Source organism: Tachyglossus aculeatus, chromosome 7 (genome assembly GCF_015852505.1).
Source record: "Tachyglossus aculeatus isolate mTacAcu1 chromosome 7, mTacAcu1.pri, whole genome shotgun sequence".
In the NCBI taxonomy this organism is placed as follows: domain Eukaryota; kingdom Metazoa; phylum Chordata; class Mammalia; order Monotremata; family Tachyglossidae; genus Tachyglossus; species Tachyglossus aculeatus.
In genome coordinates this window covers 22,730,557-22,749,429 of record NC_052072.1, presented here as the reverse complement: position 1 = coordinate 22,749,429, position 18,873 = coordinate 22,730,557, and the positions used below count along the sequence as shown (strand labels likewise).

Genomic DNA, 18,873 nt, shown 5'->3' with positions numbered 1-18,873 from the left:
CCCCAGGGCTGGAAGTCAGTGACTTTCCTCCAGGGAAATGGACTAACTAGAGTGACTCCAAAGTGTCATCTGAAGAAGACGAAGCAGCCCGGCCTAGTGGATAACACACTGGTCCGGGAACCTGAGGACTTGGGTTCTAATCCCAGCTCCACTACCTGCCTGCTGTGTGACCTGGGGCAAGTTACATCACTTCTCTGTGCCTCAGTTTCCTCAAGTGCAAAATGGGGATTCTATACCTGTTCTCCCTCCTACTTAGACTGGGAGCCCAATGTGGGACAGGGACTGTAACCGGACTGATTCACTTATATCTACCCTAGCACTCAGAACAGTGCTTGACACAGTAAGCACTTAACAAATATCATTAAGAAAAAAGTCGACGGTCCATTCAACAGCTGCAGCCCAAGATGCCGCAGCCCTATGACCTTTATCTCCACCCCAAAGAAGCTCTCATCCTCCCTGGTGAGGCAAGACAGATATTGAGAACGGTCCGCTCCCTGCTTGGCCCTGGACTGGAGACATGAAGTTTTAGACTCTTCTTAAGAAACGACACCCCAAAAAATGGATCATCTGCCAGGGAGTTAGGGAAAGGGTGGCAGGGCGGGTGGGGAGGAGAGTTTAGGCCACCTGCTGAGACCCTAAACTCAAGACCAATCACAGAAACACAGACAAAAGACAAGGTCGTCACTCTCTCCTGAAGCACTCACAGCCTTCAGGTCCAGGTCCGTCCCTGCCAGACCCCACCAAACTCCCATATTTGCTGGGGGGCTGGCCCTGTTTGCTACGACAGTTCAGGAGCCTTACACAAGGCCAGAGATGATGAATGCAAAAGATCCTTCTTCTCCACTGAGTTCTGAGATGGAAAAGAAACATAATAAATACTGCAGCTTCTTGAATCTCTTCAAGTATTGCTTCCTGTAAACACTGCCTTTTTAACTGCAAGAAATCCAGGGGCAGCTGGAGCAGACTAGGCCAGCCCCCCTCGCTCCAAACCAAACCCCAAACTGACCTCAGAAACCTGGTCCCCACCAGATAGGGCAGGCTCGCCGGGTGCTCACTTCTGGCACCCGGGTTTCTGCTCAGGTCTCTCTCCCACCTCCCCAGCTCTGGTCCCAGCCTGGGAGATGGACAAAAGCAGAGGCTAAGTGTTCTGGCTGCTGTGAAACAAAGAAGGAGTGAAAATCCCCCATGATTAGGCCAGTTTACAGATCACCCCCACCCCAGCCGAAGCAGGAGAGAAACTCCAAGGGAACAGAGGTTAACTTCAGGATCTTCATGTTCAGACAGCGGAGTGAAAAACCAGTAGCAAAATGCCTCATTGCCATTGAAAAATCCAGGTTCTCCACAGAGGTGACTGAGATGGGGGTGGTGTGTGTGACTCTGGATTTCAAACCCAACAGGTAGGATGATTCAGTGGGCAGCCACTGGCTGGTGTCCATTCATTTCTGCAAAGAAATGGTTTGGTGCAAACTTGTGTTCATTCTTCTTCTTCTTTTTCTTCCTTTTTTCCTTCTGGCTATTTTCTCACCCTCCAAGGGAGAATAGCACTTTACTTCCGGGACATTCCCAATGGAGTCCTGAGTCCATTTGCTGACTGCCCTGCCTGCCAACTGTGCTGGGGTTTTCAGGAAGAAGCCAGGAGGGGGATGACAGGGAAAGAAAAAAAATTGGAATGATATTTAAAAAAAAATTGGGACTGGATTCCCAGAGTGACTTTTTTGTTGTTTTATTTCCGGGTTCTGTTTTCCCCTTTTTTCTTAAAAAAAAATTAAATAAAGTTTCATCATTTTCTAATATACAACAAATGACCTTTCATGCAAAGCAGCAGTCCCAGAGGCTGTCGCCCCCAGCTCCGGCCTCCCGGCTGGAAGAATGACTTTCTCCTTGCGTCTCTCTCCTCGGCTGAAGACGCGGGTCATCCTGGCAGGACCTGGACACCGGAGTCCCAGTTGGTGGTGGCGGTGGGCGGTGATGGGGAGGGAAGGGACTCCCTCTCCCCCAACTCCGTGGTCCCGGGATGGGATCCTGGGAATGGGGGCTGCAAGGTCCTGGCCGTCGCCTCCCTTCCCCGGTCCTTGGCTCGGCGTTCCCCAGAGTCTCAGCGCCGACGGGTCTCTCCTCCTCTTAGGGAGTTCCTGGCTTTTCCTCTCAGCTCTCGATAGACATGGCACCGATCAGCTGCTCCACCTTGTATGCCAGGCGCTGCCTTCTTGCCTGATCGTCTTGCTCCAGGGCTGCAATGATCTGGAACAAGAAGCGAGGGGATCCCGGAGGTGTGAGTAAGTGGCTCACAATGCCCCTCAATCAATAATCAGTCAATCGATGGTATTCACTGAATGCTTACTGTGGATGGAGCACTGTGCTATGTGCTCGGGAGAGTACAATACGACAGAGTTGGTAGACACATTGCTCGACAGCAAGGAGCTTACAGTCTAGGGGGAGACTTCTTCCTCCAGGAAGCCTTCCATGATTGCACCTGCTTCACCTTTCCTCTCCTCCCTCTTCCCACCCTGGCCACGGCAAGGAAATGGAACTCTACTGAACAAACCTCTAGGGAAAAGATAGGGTCCAATCTACCCCCAGAGCAACCGGCTCAGAGCCAAATCCTGCTCCTCCCACAAGCCCCACCACAAATTGTTTGTTGCTCAGGAAGAGATGGGAGGAGAAGACAGCCAGCGGAGGAGGAAGGCAGAGGCTGGAGGGGGCCAGCTATCTAGACCTCTTGAATATGGGATTTGGTTGCTTTCAGGCCATCATGGGCAGGGGAGAAATAGCTGCTGCTGGCTCAGGCACATGAACAGCCAACAACCAGTCATGCCAGGAAGAACCTCCCTTTCCTCAATATCCATCTGGTCCAGGAAGACTAGATGAAGAGATGCTAAACTGGGGGATGAGATGTGGGCTTGGGGTGCTGGCCCTTTGGACCATGCAAGACCCCCATATCGGGAAGCGGTGACTGCATGAATAGTTGCATTGGACAGTACCGGGCAACCCATCCATCAATCGTACTTATCAAGTGCTTACTTCAGGAAATCAATCAATCCATTAATCAGTGGTATTTATTTGAGGCTTACTGTGAGCAGAGCACTGAACTAAATGCTTGGGAGGGTTCAAAAGGGTTAGAAATGGTAGAAATGTTTCCTCTCCTCAAGGGGCTTCAAATAATTTTTTCTAGCACCTGGTTAGTCCAGGCTTATCCAATTATAGGGCATCCAAAATGGTTGTAATTCAGGGCTTCCACCATACCATGTAGATGACAACCGGGTGGTTGTGTAACTCAAGTTGGTTTCAAGGGCCACCCCCACACAGCTCCTGACCCCCCAATCTCAGCCCCAGGGGTCTAAATAGAAGTCTCCAGGCTCCCCGCCCCATTCAGGCCATGCTTACTTCTTCGCTGTATTTGCTGATGTAGGAATAGATCTCGTTGAGGGCACTCAGCATGTTGAACTCAACAGCATGCAGCCGTGATTGCTCTGCCAGGTAAGCATTCATGTCCTGGTCGCTGATGGCCGGGAGCTTGGCGATGTCCGCATAGTACCTGTCATTGAGGGAGACAGAGACAGATGTGCAGGGCGAGTCAGAGACAGATGTGGTGGGGAACCAGAGGCAGACATGGAGGGAGAGACAGAGATATATGTGGAGAGAGAGTCAGGGAATGACATGGCAGGGAACCTGAGACATTACTTGTACATTTTTACTATTCTATTTTGTTAATGATGTGCATATAGCTTTAATTCTATTTGTTCTGACGATTTTGACACCTGTCTACATGTTTTGTTTTGTTGTCTGTCTCCCTCTTCTAGACTGTGAGACTGTTGTTGGGTAGGGACCATCTCTATATGTTGCTGACTTGTACTTCCCAAGCGCTTAATACAGTGTTCTGCACACAGTAAGCACTCAATAAATACAACTGAATGAATGAATGTGGTGGAGGAGACAGAGATGGACATGGGGGGAGACAAAGGCAGATATGGAGAGAGAGACAGGGACAGCTATGGAGTGGGAGACAGAGATAGACATGAAGGAGGTGACAGACATGGAGGGGGAGACACACACTGATCTGGATGGGGAGACAGAGGTAGATGTGGAGGGGGAGACAGAGACAGACATGGGGGGAGACAAGGACAGGCATGGAGGGGGAGACAGAGATAGACATGGAAGGGGAGACAGGGACTGTTATGGATGGAGAGACAGAAGTAGACAAGGCGGGGGAACAGAGACAGACATGGAAGGGGATGCGGGGATAGACCCATCAGGGAAACAGACAGACATGGCGAGGGAGAGAGGCAGACAGACCCAGAATGCCCTATGAAGGGGGAAGGGAGTGCAGAGGCCCCTTGGAGCCTTGTGTCTCAGGAATCTTTTGGGGTTTGGGATTTTCCTCACAGGGTCCAACCCCACTGCTCTCCCCTTGGGGGAGCACAGTGAGAGGACAGGAGGGGCACTATCTTGGGAGGAACACTCTGTGGGCTAGGGGATTGAGCCGTGGATCCAGTCAGGCCAGGCTGGGCCCTGTGATGATAATTATAATAACAATAATGATTATGATAATAATAATAATAATAATGATAGTAAAGCTCTGCACATGGAGCTCAGTAAATATCATTGATTGACTGTAAACTCATTTTGTAGATTGTAAGCTAACTGTGGTCAGGGGATGTGTCTGTTTATTGTTACACTGTACTCTCCCAAGCACTTAGTACAGTGCTCTGCACACAGTAAGTGCTCAATAAATACGACTGAATGAAACAATGAATGAATAATAGTACTTGTTAAGTACTTTCTATGTGCCAAGCATTGGGGTAGTTACAAAATAAGCAGATCAGATTCAGGGAAGCAGACACAATCCCTGTTCAATCCAGGGGCTCATAGTCTAACTAAGGGAGAGAATGGGTATTATCTCCATTTGACAGGTGAAAAAACTGAGGCCTTGAGAAATAAAGTGTCTTGCCCAAGGTCACAAAGCAGGCAAGTGGTGAAGAACAGAGGTCCCCTAACTCTCAGGCCAAGGCCCTTTCCACTGAGCTACACTGTTTTTCATCCACTATTGGAAGTGGCTTGAGAACCTGGCTGGACAGGACCGAGTAGCTCAGATAGTCCGCCCAGAGGAGAAAGCCTGGGGTCCCAAACAAGCCACAGACCTTGCCTATTGTTGTGCCCCAGTGCTGCTTCTCCCAATTGATTCTAGCTCTGCCCAGCATCTGGCAGCCTCTGGCAGCCTCTGGCAGCCTGTTTTCCCCTGAAGCCAGCCCCAAGCTCTGGGTTTGAGGGGTGGGCCCATTGTGGTCAGGGATTGTCTCTTCTGTATTATACTTTCCAATAATAATAATAATGATGGTATTTGTTAAGCGCTTACTATGTGCAAAGCACTGCTCTAAATGCTGGGGAGGTTACAAGGTGATCAGGTTTTCCAACAGGGGGCTCACAGTTTTAATCCCCATTTTACAGATGAGAGAACTGAGGCACAGAGAAGTTAAGTGACTTGTCCAAAGTCACACAGCTGACAGTTGGCAGAGCCGGGATTTGAACCCATGACCTCTGACTCCAAAGCCCGTGTTCTTTCCACTGAGCCAGGTTGCTTCAAGTACTTAGTACAGTGCTTTGCACACAGTGAGCACTCCATAAATACGATTGAATACACGAATGAATGAATCTGCCACCTGGGCCTAGCAGTGCCAGTCTGTTGAGCCAGTGCCCAGAAAATGAGGGAATTCCTTCACCCCAATCCAGAGTCCGGTGTTTCAGAGAGGAGCTCGGATGATGGACTAGGGAGGGGTTATTAGTAGAACCCCAGCTAGCCAGCCCGTCAGCCCCACAGACCTCCAGCCTTTTCATTCATTCATTTATTCATTCCTTCATTCAATCATATTTATTATGCATTTACTGTGTGCAGAGCACTGTACTAAACACTTGGGAAAGTACAATACAAAAATAAACAGTGACAATCCCTGCCCACAGTGAGCTTCCAGTCTTGGGGGCAGGGAGACAGACATCCATAATACTAAACAGATATCAATACAAATAAACAAAGTTACAGATATATACATAAGTACCGTGTGGCTGGGAGGCGGGGAAGAGTACAGCAAACATGTCAGGGTGAAGCAGAAGGGAGCAGGAGATGAGGAAAAGCCTTCCAGCCCTCCCTCAAACCCTCCAGCCCTACTGACCTCTCCACCCAAGCCTTATAGCTGGGGATGTCCTTGGCATAGAGCAGCTTGTTGGAGGGGGAGTCCTTGCCCAGCCGGTGCTCCGAGGTGGAGCAGGAGTCCATGAAGGTCTGGGCCACCACCGACAGGCAGGCGTCCGTGATGCTACCTTTGTGGATGTCAAACACGAACTGGGGATTCTTGATCACGTTGACCCAGAACCGGAGAGGGAGGCTGCGAGGTAGCAGGGAGGGGGAAGACCCCGGTGAGTGGTCTCTCCTGGGCAGAGGGGCTCCACCCATTAGGCCATCCACCACAAACCAACCCCCAGACCCGAGTCCCCAGCTTGCTCTCCACTGCCTCAGCCCCCAGGGGAACTCGAGGAGCTAACGTATGGAATCCGCGCCCGCCCTCTTTTCCCAAGAAAAACTGCTGCTCTCCCCAACACCGGAGTGGGCCAATGACCCCTCCTAGCTAGAAGGGTTTGACACTGACCTCCCCAGAGGCCTCTGGGCTTGCTTCCGTGGGTCTCATACCCCTGGCACTCAAGCCCAGAACTAATCCCCCATATGACAGCTGGGAGCGGGGCTTCCGGCTTTAAGCTGCAGACAAAACCCCCAAAGGCTCCCTGCCTCGCCCCATGCCAGCTGCTATTGTTTGTGGTGCCACGGCAGATGTCTGGGAACTGCCCCCAAGCCCAGACAATAGGGACACTTCCTCCTACTCCGCCTGGCTCCTGCTACCCCAGGGAGGCTCCTGTCTTTTTCAAGCTCCTTTCCCAGGGTCGGAGGGCATTGAGCTCCCTGGTGACTGACCCGCCCCCCCGAGCCAATTCACCACCTCCTCCTCCAGTGAACTCTAATCCTCTCATGGCTGTGGGCAGTAGGGGGCAGGAGGTGGAGGGCAGGGAAGGGGCAGGGAGGGACAGAGGCCCATCACTAGGACCTGGTAGTTATTTGGCCATTTGAAGCTGTTTCTCCTGGTCAGAGGGAACAGATTTCCTCCTGCATCTCAGATGTTGGAATCATGGGAGAATTATTCTTCTCTTTCCCTTTGGCAGAATGTTAAGATGAAAAAATACAAAACCAAACAGCTGCTGCCTTCTGTTCTCTTTCCACTCCCCTCCTTCAGCTGTCTGGCAGGAGTTTTAGTCTCTGAGCTCTGCAGGGGAATGGATGGGGCTGGATCGGGGGGTCTGCCATTTCCCCATCTGGATCTCCCCAACTTCCTGGTCCATGGAGGCAGGGGCCACCACCTTCACTGCCCTCCTTGTGCTATTGCTGCCCTTGTTCTCTTTGTGTTCCAGCAGCTCTGCCCGTTTCAGCACTGCGGATGGACCTGGCTAGCTTCCTGTGTGGAAAGCACTACTAAGTGCTTGGTAAAAATACAGTAGAGTAAGTAGACACGATCCCTGCCCTAGAGGAATTTACAGTCTAGTGGGTATTTCCAAGAATATTCCATTTACTGCAAGCAAGTAAACCAAAGGCTGAAACTGAGTTGGGCATCCCTTCCTCCACAGGAAGCCGCTGAGTTGAGGGGCGGCTCCCAGAACTACTCCTATGTGAGGGCCAAGCAGAGCAATCGGCCCAGGCCCCAGGCCTCCGGGAACCTGCTCCTCCCAACGAGTGGGACGTCAGTGCCCGCTCCCTGCCCTGGCATCGCTGATATCATGGGCTGGCTCCGGCGTCCGCTCCCCAGGAGGCTTGGAAAGGGGTGGCAGTGGTGTGGGTCTTGCAAGTCTCCCTGCTGGGGGAGAAGTGGCCTATCTAAGGGTACAACCTCTGCTCTCCCCCACCCTCTGCCATTCCAACAAATGGGGCTCTGGCCTGGGCCAGTCATCCTGGACTTGGCAGCTTCCTGGAGTTGACTCTGGCTTTGCCTTCTCTCCTGTGGCTGATGAGTGGAGGGGTACAGGGGACAGAGAGAAAGGCCTCTAACCCAAGGGAGAAAACAAGACCACTTCTCCCCATCACTCAGAAGCCTGGAGCTGGGCTGGACACCACAGCAAGTCAGGGAAACAAGCTCTGGGTCTGCCCTCTGGGAGCACATGCTCTAAGATCTTAAAGGGCTAGACCCACCTTATGACATCCTCTATCTGTCTACTGGCTCTTCTGACCACCCATCTCCCAGTCTATTTCCAACTGAGCCAAGACCTTCCTCCAACCCTCTCCTCCTCGGGATTTGCTCCTTCCAGGGATTCCCTCTCCGGGCAGCATCAAGCTCTGGAACTCCACGGGGCTAGAGAACGAAGGCAGGCTCTGGGAAGCTGAGTTGGGTTTTCTGTTGGTTTAATTTCTTAGCTGCCCTGTCAGTCTGTGGAGCTCTTAATCCTTACATCGCTATTAATGCCACTATTTATGAAGACTTCCAGGTGAGCAGACATTGCTTCTCACTTAACCCTTAAGCCTGGATACCCTATCTCCAGCCTTCCCATCTTGACAAGACTTCTGTCTAGGCATATAGTGGAACAACTAGAACTCTAGCACTGGATTCTCCTGCCGTTTTGTAGTTCTGCCTCCTCTCTAGCCTCTACGCTTACCCTAGCGGCTGGGAGAGAAGCACAAAATTTCCAGGCCAGTGGTAAATTCTCTGGGGCCAGTAAATGACCCGAGCTGGCCGGTTCTCCGGTTACCTACTGATGGCTTCTGGGAAGAGACACATTCACTGCACACTGTGCCTACTGTTTCTCAGACTTGCAATAATCAGTTTGGTTTTAAGAGCATAGGCTTAAATGGAATTTTGCAGGTGGTTTTCTCCATCCCTGCTGAAAACTGATCAGGGGGCCCTGGCACCCCAAGGGCATCAAAGTCTGGGTTTAACTAAAAGCTTTCTACTGTTGCCCAGGAGCATATCCTAGCATCTGGTCTCTAGTCCAAAATCTCTTCAGAATATGGAGCATCTGGGCAACATGAATCATTGTGGTAATAGATACAATGTGCCAAGCACTGTGCTAAGCACTAGGGTAGGCAAAAGACTGTAAGATCAGATACAAACCCTGCCCCAAATGGGGCTCACAGTCCAACAGGGAGACGAATGAAGAAATTGAGACACCAGGGAACCAAGTGACTTGCCCAAGGTCACAAAAGCAGGCAAGTGAGGAGCCAGGATTAGAACTCAGGACTCCTGACCCTCGAGGCCTGCTTCCTTCCTAATAAATAACCATGCTTCCCAGAAGTGGTTTTCAACTCCCCCTGTTCTGCCTTCAGAGATGTGACCTTGCTCTCTAGCTGGTTCAGGGCAAGAGTGAGAGTTCTAGCTTTCCTCTCTGGGTTTTAGAACGGAAAAATGAGATGGAAGTGTCTGGCCAGTGGGAATGGCAAGGTCCTGTGAAACAGCGGGAGAAAGTGCTGCTGGAAGCCTATTGTGCCTAGTTGTTTCTTCAGCCCCAGACTACCAGCCCCGGTTGAGAACAGAGAATAATAATTGTGGTATTTGTTAAGTGCTTAATATGCGTCAAGCACTCTTCTAAGCACAGGGCAAGATACAAGATAAGCAGGTCAGACACATTTTCTGTCCCACACAGGGCTCACAGTCTAAGTAGGAGGAAGAACAGGTATTGAATACCCTTTTCACAGATGAGGAAACTGAGACACAGCAAAGTGAATTGACTTGCCTAAAGTCATATAGCAGGCATGTGGTGGAGCCAGATTAGAAACCAGGTCCTCTGACTCCCAGCCCATGCTCTTTCCACTAGTCCATGCAACATCTCCGCCTGCTTCCCTCAGCCTGAACCAGACTCTAACTCCCACCCTGCTGCTCCCATGATCCTCTGGCATTCTGGGCGCCCCCAGACTCACCAGTTGCTTTTCCAGGTGTGCCGCACATCTGTGTCATGGATACTGTGCCTGTCAGCCTGCTCGTCCAGGAAGTCAAACATGTACTTGATGGCCAGTGGGAGGGCGCTGCCCCGGTGCACAGTGCTAAACAGGGTCTCGAACAGGTCGTCGACAAACTTCTGCAGCGTTCCCTGTGGAGGGTGGGACGCATCAGTGTGGAGGTTGGGAAGAAGGGAAGTGGGAGTTGGGAGAGGGGAGGAAACCACCACTCCTGGCAGGGGGCAGGTGGCAGGAGCCATAGCAGTGGGGTTGTAATCCTGTATCTGCCTCTTGTCTGCTGTGTGACCTTGGGCAAGTCACTTAACTTCTATGGGCTTCAGTTAACTCATCTGTAAAATGGGGATTAAGACTGTGTCCAACCTGACAAGCTTGTATCTACTCAGCGCTTAGTACAATGCTTGTCATATAGATAGTAAGCGCTTAACACACCATAAAAAAAAAGACATGAGGGCCTAGACCCTGAGCCCCATGTGGGACAGGGACTGTGTCAAACCTGATTAACTTGCATCTATCCCAGTACTTAGAACAGTCCTTGGCACATGATAAGTGCTTAACAAGTACTATAATTGTAATCATTATTATTATTGCTGTCTTGGGATCATCTGTGTAGGAGGGCTACCCAAGGAAGCTTGGGCAGGAGGGCAAGGAGCCACTGAGGTGTCAGGGTTCTCCAAACAATAGGATTTGGGGCTGCTAGGGTATCTCCTGGCGACCTGGAGAATGGTCCAGCCTGGGGAATGGAAGCTTCCGACGGGTTAATAATAATAGTGGTATTTGTTAAGCGCTTGCTGTGTACCAAGCACTGTACTAAGTGCCAGGGTAGAGACAAGACAATTAGCTCAGAACCTGCCCCTGTCCCAGATGAGACTTCCAGTCTAAGTGGGAAATTGATTGATTTTACAGATGAAGAAACTGAGGCACCAAGAAGTGAAGTGACTTCCCCAGTGTCACACAGCATCCAGGAGCAGGGCCGGGATTCAAATCCAGGTTCTCTGCCTCCCAAGGCTGATCCATTTGAAAGGGTCCTGGGGTCGGGGCAGGGTCGATGCAAAGCTGTTGGGCAGGAAGCTATGAAAGCTAGCTCTGGGGACAGCAGAGGGCTCAGACCCAAGGTCCAGTTGACCTGCTGGGGTAAGGGGAGGTATGCAGTAGGGGTCAAACAGGGCCCACGTTAGTGGGGCTGGTGAGGATGGGGGCGGGGACCTCCCCTGCCAGGCACCATCATTTAGCTCCCAACACTCTGCTGGCCTAAGAGGGCCAGACAGACTCCTCCCTGGGCCAATGTGGGTGGGAGGTGGCATTCACCTTGGTGGCCAGCAGCCGGGTCAGGTAGATCTCGGACACCATCTTGCTGCCCCGGTCCCCCTCCTTCTGGTCCCCGTGGTCGTGGTTCTTCACCAGGTGCCAGAGCTTGACGCCGCTCTCCAGGTCAGGGGTGATCATGGGGGCACGGGAGCGGAGGCTGTCTGGGCTGCCCGTGTACCTGAATGATGAGTCTGCGAGCAGGCAGGTGGAAGGAAGGCAGGAAGACAGGAGGACAGGGAGGCGGGCCTGAGCTTCCAGCCTCTGGCCTCAAACACCCTCCCTCTTCATATCTGACAGACAATCCTCTCCCCTCCTCCAAAGTCTTGTTGAAGGCACATTGCCTCCAAGAAGCCTCTCTGACTAAGCCTTCATTTCCTCTTCTCCCACTCTCTTCTGTGTTACCTTTGCACTTGGATTTACTCCCTGTATTCACCTCTCTCTCAGTCCCATAGCACTTATGGACATATTTGTAATTTAGTTATTTATATTAGTGTCTGTCTCCCCCTCTAGACTGTCAGCTCATGGTAGGCAGGAAATGTGTCTATTACATTGTTATATTGGAGTCTCCCAAACACTTAGTGCAGTGCTCTGCAATCAATCAATGAAATTTATTGAGTGCTTACTGTAAGTGCTCAATAAATACGATTGATTGATTGAGTAGTTGGGCCCAAGTCCTTGATCTGTAGGGTCATCGGAGTCAGGGCAGGGGCAGAAGGGGACTTTATTTCAATCAGGGCTCTGGGGAGCCACACCCTAATCTACCATCCCTAGCTACCCTTCCCTCTTCTGCAATCATGGCTGGGATGCTGGGAGGTTGGAGGGTGGAGGGGTGAGGCAGAGGAGGGAACAGAGCTTCTGGGTAGCAGGCTATGGGGCCCTTAACCTCGAGAATCTTCTCGGCGGGGGAGTGAGGAAGAGCGATAGGGGCTGGTAGGAAGCTCTCTGGGAACCAGGGGGAGTTGTAGGCTTGCCCCAGGCTGTCCCAGCCACCCACCCCAACACATTTGGCTTCCAAAATGTAGATGTCTGGCTCACCGTATCGGCTGATGGAGGTCCGGGAGATGCTGGCGGAGGCAGGGATGTTGTAAGAGGAGGTCTGCTTAGGGACCAGGGCCACCACTGAGCGGTCAGACACCTAAGAGGGGCACAGAGGCAGAGAAGGGGGAAGGAGGAGAGGGGTGAAAGGAATCATTCTGCGAGACTGAAAGACTGCCAGCCAGACTGTATGCTCCTTGAAGGTAGGGACTATGTCTAACTCTATTGTACTCATCCAAACATTTCAGATAGCTCCCTGTACATGGTAAACACTCAATAAATGCCACCGTTTGATTGAGTGATTCTGAGAAAGGCAGGTGCCCCCAACCTTGCATCCCCAAAGCACACCTCTCCGGCAGAAATCAGAGATTTTGTCTTGGAAGGCAACTCTATAGAATGGTCCTCTGGGGGATTTTTAGTCAAACTCTTTCACAGTGACTACCTCTTTTATTTTAGACTCAGTCTGGGGGGCTTCTTCAGGCCCTGAGCCTTAGTTCAGGGTGTATCTGCCTGGCTTCACTCGGGTCTACCATCATCTAGGAAGTCAGGGATTCAAGATGGCGAGAGCTCAGCCCTCTGAGGAGCCCCGGACCACCCCTTACCCACCCCCGATAAATGATGAGACATATTGAAGACATTTGGGGCCATTTTGATTTAAGATTATGCTCCATCCAATAAAAACGAAGAATCCCAAGAATTGTGGCAATCCAATTAAACCCAGAACGCAAAGGGAATAAAACAGCTATAATAATGTTATGGACCATAAAACATTCCTATTAAACCATTTTTTATCTTAACAATTTTTATGAACTTTGTAAGTTTGATTTATAGCTGCACCAGTCATAAAATCATCTCTCAGGGTCTTAAATTGTTGGTCCCTCTAGCCCACCGAGAAAGAATGAGATGAGGGGAAGCTGAACTATAAATGAACATTAGCGCTAACGAGATTCTGTTAGAGTCGCTTTTAGTGGCACTGTTTAATTTTACCCGCCTTATAAATCTTTGAGGCTTAGAAGTTTGGGAACTTCTCTTTGTTAATTAAGAATATGTAGATTCGCTCCTGGAGAAGGCTCTGGGCCTTTGACTTTGGACAGGACAATGGGAGAGGAAGTCCAACCCTGTTTTACCTTTAGGATGGATCCAGAGAAGATAGCTTTCATCCCATTTAATACTCTGCTGCCTGCAGGTTCTAAACATTCCATTACTTTGAAATGGCATTGGCTTCCCCCTTAGACTTTCCCATTGTCTTTCTGATCAGTGCTTCACCATCTAGAGACGGATTTAATAGCTGGATGGCAGGAGGCATAGAGGGTGAGCCGATCTTTTGAATAATTCCATAGGTAAACCTTCCACCTCGGGCTTAGACTTAAGACTCTGAGCCCCATGTAGGACAGGGTCTGTGCCTAACCTGATTACGTAATCTACACCAGTGCTTAGTATAGTGCTTGGCACACAGGAAGCATTTAATAATTATAATTATTGGGGCTCTCTTTTTGGGAGGGAGTGGGAAGCGATAGCACTAGCCACCTGAGTCTCTTTTAAAGAGATAATGTTTGCTTTTCCAAGGGCGATCCAAGAGAAGCCGTTGGTTGGTCTGGCCGGTGACTTAGGGATCTTCCTTGGGCTATGGGTCCCATCTCCTGCGGAAAGACTGGCAGGCCAATGCGGGTGAAATACAATTTGATTTTGGACCCCGGTTTTGTCTCTGGCATGCCACAAGACTGTGGGCCAACCACCCTGGCTTCCTTTTTTTTTAATGGTTGATGTTAAGTGCTTACTATATGCCAGGCACTGTACTATGTGCTGGGGTGGATACAAGATAATAGATTTAGATACAGTCGCTGTCCCACATAGGGCTCACAGTCTAAATCCCCCTTTTACAGATGAGGTAACTGAGGCACAGAGAAGTGAAGTGATTTGCCCAAGTTCACACATCAGACAAGGGACAGAGTTGGAATTAGAACCCATGTGCTCTGACTCCCAGACCTGTGCTCTTTCCACTAGGCCCCACTGCTTCCCCCTTCAAGTTTCTCTCCCGTGCTGCTCACCTGATAATGCATTAAGGTGTTGAGCCGCTTCCAGTCCCCCTCGATCTTGGTGGTGATGTCCTCATCCTGCAACACCACCCGCGCGATCCGGCCCTGGCGCCACTCTGCGTGGCGACGGAGAGTGTGGGGGAGGGCAGAGCCGTGAGCTGGAGGCTATTGGTCTCTAGGTCCCTCGATGCCTACCCAACATTTCCCCCACCCTGCTTCCTTCCAGGGAGCCTCCCCCACTCTCCTGAATTCTCCTGACTGCCTTGCTCTGTGCTCAATGGATTTGGCTAGGAGGCAGCAGGGGACTCTACTGAGACTGAGGATGGAGTAGGGAAGAGCCCTTTGTTGTGAAGATCAGTGCAACAACTCCCAAGAACTATCCCACCAGTACTACTTCCTGTTTCCTGCCATTATGGCAAAGCTCTCTACCAGCTCTCTATCAGGTAGAAGTACTACATTCCCCTCCCCACCCCCTGCCATCCCCTGGAAGGACTAGGCTGTCTACCACCTTGGAATGGAGCTTTCCCATCCTGTAAACCAGGCATGCTCTAAGGAGACTTGTCTCGCTTCGTGCCCCTCCACCCGCTTTCTTCCTCCTCTCCCTCTGCTTCCAGGCCAGAGAGAGCCCAGGCTCCTACCCAAATCCATGTCAATGGCCCGGGGCCGCTGAGAGTAGGGGACGTTTTTGTAGACGGCGTCCAGGATCTTCTCTTTGACCTGGGTGACAGTATCGCAGTTGAGCACCTTGACTGGGATCTCAGGGCTGTTCTCGTTGTCTGGGTTCACACAGTTCAGGATCTGGAGTTGGAGCAGGGAGGGAAAGGGGCTGAGTTGGCAGGTCCAGATTCCAGAGGTCTCCCGGTCATCTCCCCCAAACCCCCAACCAGGAGATCATCATTGTTCAAGATGCATCCTGCCCCTGACCCAGCCTCAGCCCTGGCCTCAGGGCTGTTCAAGGGAGGTAGGGGTGTTGGATGGGAGCACCATGCTCAGGACGCCTGCTCTGGGTCCTGGCAACAGTGATGTTTGGAGAATGGTGAGGGTGTGGGTGGGACTACCATGAACAAGACCTCAGCCCCAGGACCTGGTCTCTGCCCTGCCCCCTCACCAGGGTTTTGTAGTCTATCTGCTGGCGGATGAGCTTGTCCTCGCTCAGGGAGTAGCGGGCCTCGCCCGTGATGGCGTCGATGGGGCCCTTCTCCATCTGCTGCTTGATGGCACAGTACAGCATGAAGAGAGGCTCTCCGGCACACTCCTGCCAAGACACCCAAGCCAAGGGTCAGGTGCCGCCTGGGCCCAGCCAGGCCCGGTTCCCCTGACTATCCTCCTCCCTCCACTGCCAGGTTGGGCAGCAGGGTGGAGGGTTCTCAAGTCGAAAGGAGAGCTGGATTTTGCTCAAGCCCTTCACTTTCTGCCTTGCAATGCAGATCTTGGTTTGGTCCACTGCCCAGGGTCCTCAGAGGAAGCCTCTCCTTGATTCTCCAAAATGTTCCAACTGGAATGTTCCAATGATCCAAACCTTCTCTCCCTCCCTCCCTCTCTCTCTCTCTCTCCCTCCTCTTTCTTTCCCTTTCCCTCCCTCCATTTCCCTTTCTGTCTCTGTCTCTCTTTCTGCCCTCCTGACTCTTTCAGGGTCAGCCTAGCTCTCCTGCCTGACTTCTGCCCTTCTTCCAGCTCCCCTGCCCCCAGAACACTGTCCTCACCTTCAAGAACTTGTGCAGAAGAAAGGCAAACCAGTTTGTCAGCATCTTCTCGGCCACCGACTCAGTCCTGGGAGGGAAAATTTGTGGGTCAGTTGGACCTTATTTGGGCAGGATAAATGGGGTTGGGGGGAAGGTGGTCCCTGGGGTGAACCAGGAGGTGAGGTGGGGTCTCTGGATGTGAAGCAGGTAGGCACAGGGGAGAAGGGATGCTTGGGTTTCAGACCCACCATGGGCAGGGAAAGTGTTCTACCAATCTTGTTCTATTGAACTCTCCAAATCACTTAGTACAAGCTTTGCACACAATAAATGTTTAATAAATTCAATTAAATGATCGATTGTGGGCCACTTAGAGTCATTCAGGGAGGGGCAAAGGGACCCACCAGTTGACAGGGCAGGAGAAGAGCAGCCAGATACCCTGGTGGTGGCAGGGAGGGGGTGACGAGCTTCTATTGCCCTTGATATCCTTTGCTCACTCTCCTTCTAACTCTGCCAGTCATTATGGGATCCCTGCTCCAGGTCTGGCCCCTATCAGTTACCCCAACCTTACCCTCCCAAGCCTCTCAACTGATAGCATTTCTGAACCTTCCTGGATTGATCACCTTTCAGTGCCTGGTCACCCAGGGTAAGAAGGGTGGGAATGGGGGAGGAGAAAAGAGATGTGGAGAGGAGCAGGGGGACAGGAGGAAAAAGGGTCAGGGAGGGGGTGGAATAGATGTCGGGGGTGGGGAAGGGGAGGAGCAGGAAGAGGAGGGAAAAAGCCATTTTGGCTCCCCTCTCTCACCCTGGGCTCCCGCTCAGAATGGTCCTCTTCACTCCCATCTTTCCCCCTGGGCTCCTGCTTAGACCAGCCCTTCCCACTTTCCTATTTCCCACTGGGCTCTCCCATCAAGATGGTTCCTCCCTGCTCTCTTTCTCTCTTCCCCCTTGACTCTCCGACTCAGACGGGTCCTCTCCCCTCTCCTCTTTTCTCCTGAACTCCTGCTTTCAGCTGATTCCACTCCCTTCTCTCCTTCTGGGCTCTCCCAGCCAGATTGAGCCTCCCTATTCACCTGTCTCCCACTGGGCTCTCTCACTCAGACCAGACCTCCCCACTCCTGTCTCTCCCACTAGACTCTCCCAGCCAGACCTGCGCAGCAGCAGCTTGGGGTGGTTCTTGTTCTCCAGGTTCTTGTCGATGAGGTCTGCGAGCAGCTGCTTGAGTACGTCAGTGGCGTACTCAAGCTTGCCCTGCAGACCAGTCATGATAAGCGAGGCCACGTTCCCACGGTCCCGCATGGAGAAGCTGCGCTGGGACTCCAGGGTGCGGATGAAGGTCAGCAGGAACACCTTGTTGTTGATGAGCTGGGCAAACAGCTTCAGGGCTTTCTCCACCTGCTGCTGCCCATTCCCCTGGACCTACAGCGGGTAGGTATGGCAAGGGCAGGGAATGTTCTCAGAGAGGAACCCATCTTCCCCACTCCCTTCTCTCTCACTGGGGTCTCCCAGCAGAACAGCCCTCCTTGCTCCCCTTGTCTGAATCCATACTTTTCCCATAATCCCCTGGGCAGTCTCCAGTTCCCCATGGTCTGCTCCTTCCCTTCTGTGTCAACTCACACACTGGCATGAAATTGCATCCCTACCCCTTAAGCACTTTAATACTCACCCCATGCTCACAGCACTTATGAACATGAACATATCCTTGCACTCTGCCATTTCCCCTAACTGCAATTTATCATTTCTGTCTCCCCCACTAAACTGTAAGCTCCGTGAGATCAGGGATCGTGTCTACCAACTCTAGTGAATTATACTCTCCCAATTGCTTAGTAAAGTGCTCTGCACACAGAAAATACTTAATAAATACCAGTGATTGAGTGATCTCCTTCCTTCACCGAAACATGGAGGAGTAAGTGACCCTGGGTTAGAAGGTTGGCATTTCAGTGACCTGGGCATGAGGCAGGATGGGGCCAGGGGTCCCAACAGTTGGCACTGGGAAAGAAGATGTACCAGTCCAATGGCCTGGTAGTTTGCCTTACTTTCTGCCTCCCAGATTTTCAATCCAGAAAGGATTCATCCCCTTAATAAGATGCTTTAATGAGAAAGAAAGAATCCCGCCCAGACCTTTTAAGAAAATCCAGTGGCCTCCTGGTTCATCGACATGATCGACTGACTGCTGTTTAACCTATTAAAGGCCTCCGCTCCCAGAAAAATATTAATGGTATCAACCCAGGCCATCTTGGTGTTCTCAGGAATGCATTTCCTGACTCCAGGGGTGGGCAGGGCCAGTTTACCTCCAGCTCCCGCAGGACGGGGTGATCCTCAATGCCTGGGAACAGGACCCGCATGGCATAGGTGCGGTAGTCCAAGTATGGGATCCCTGAGCGGTCCAGGTCACTGGTCAGTTCATTGATGTCTGTCTGCAGTTCAGCAAAGGCTGTGGGAGAGAGAGGGAGGAGCACTTTTGGTGGGGGGTTCACGGGGTCCAAACACTGAGGCATGGGGAGAGGATGGGAAAGCTCCTCAGGAAGAGGGGGACTTGTCAGGGATTCAGGATGGGGAAAACCTTAGTACAGTGCTAAGTGCTTAGTACAGACCTCTGGACATAGTGAGTGCTCAATCGATACCATTGACTGAGTGACTGATTGATGGACAACCAAAAGGTGAGTTCTAGCTTGAGACAGGATCAAGAGCTTCAGAGTCTTAATTTAAACTCATTATGGGCTGGGAATGTGTCTGCTAATTCTGTTGTACTGTACTTTCCCAAGCGCTTAGTACGGGTGCTCTGCACACATTAAATGCTCAATGAATACCATTGACTGATGGATTATTTTTCAAAGCA

The 18,873-nt window shown here is 51.5% G+C and overlaps 1 protein-coding gene across 1 annotated transcript in view; it reads right to left on the bottom strand.

The window, feature by feature from the left end:
• Positions 1–295: 295 nt before the first annotated feature.
• PLXNA2 (plexin A2) overlaps positions 296–18,873 on the bottom strand; it is a 252,736-nt gene continuing 234,158 nt past the window's right edge. The window contains exons 21-32 of the mRNA XM_038749116.1: positions 18,326–18,468; positions 17,185–17,453; positions 16,059–16,125; positions 15,464–15,610; positions 14,994–15,153; positions 14,368–14,471; positions 12,320–12,419; positions 11,285–11,475; positions 9,941–10,110; positions 6,165–6,377; positions 3,385–3,535; positions 296–2,241 (exon numbers count right to left, since the gene is read on the bottom strand). Coding sequence (XP_038605044.1) covers positions 2,146–2,241; positions 3,385–3,535; positions 6,165–6,377; positions 9,941–10,110; positions 11,285–11,475; positions 12,320–12,419; positions 14,368–14,471; positions 14,994–15,153; positions 15,464–15,610; positions 16,059–16,125; positions 17,185–17,453; positions 18,326–18,468 — 1,811 coding nt within the window. The 3' untranslated portion in view covers positions 296–2,145. The remainder of the gene's footprint in view (positions 2,242–3,384; positions 3,536–6,164; positions 6,378–9,940; positions 10,111–11,284; positions 11,476–12,319; positions 12,420–14,367; positions 14,472–14,993; positions 15,154–15,463; positions 15,611–16,058; positions 16,126–17,184; positions 17,454–18,325; positions 18,469–18,873) is intronic.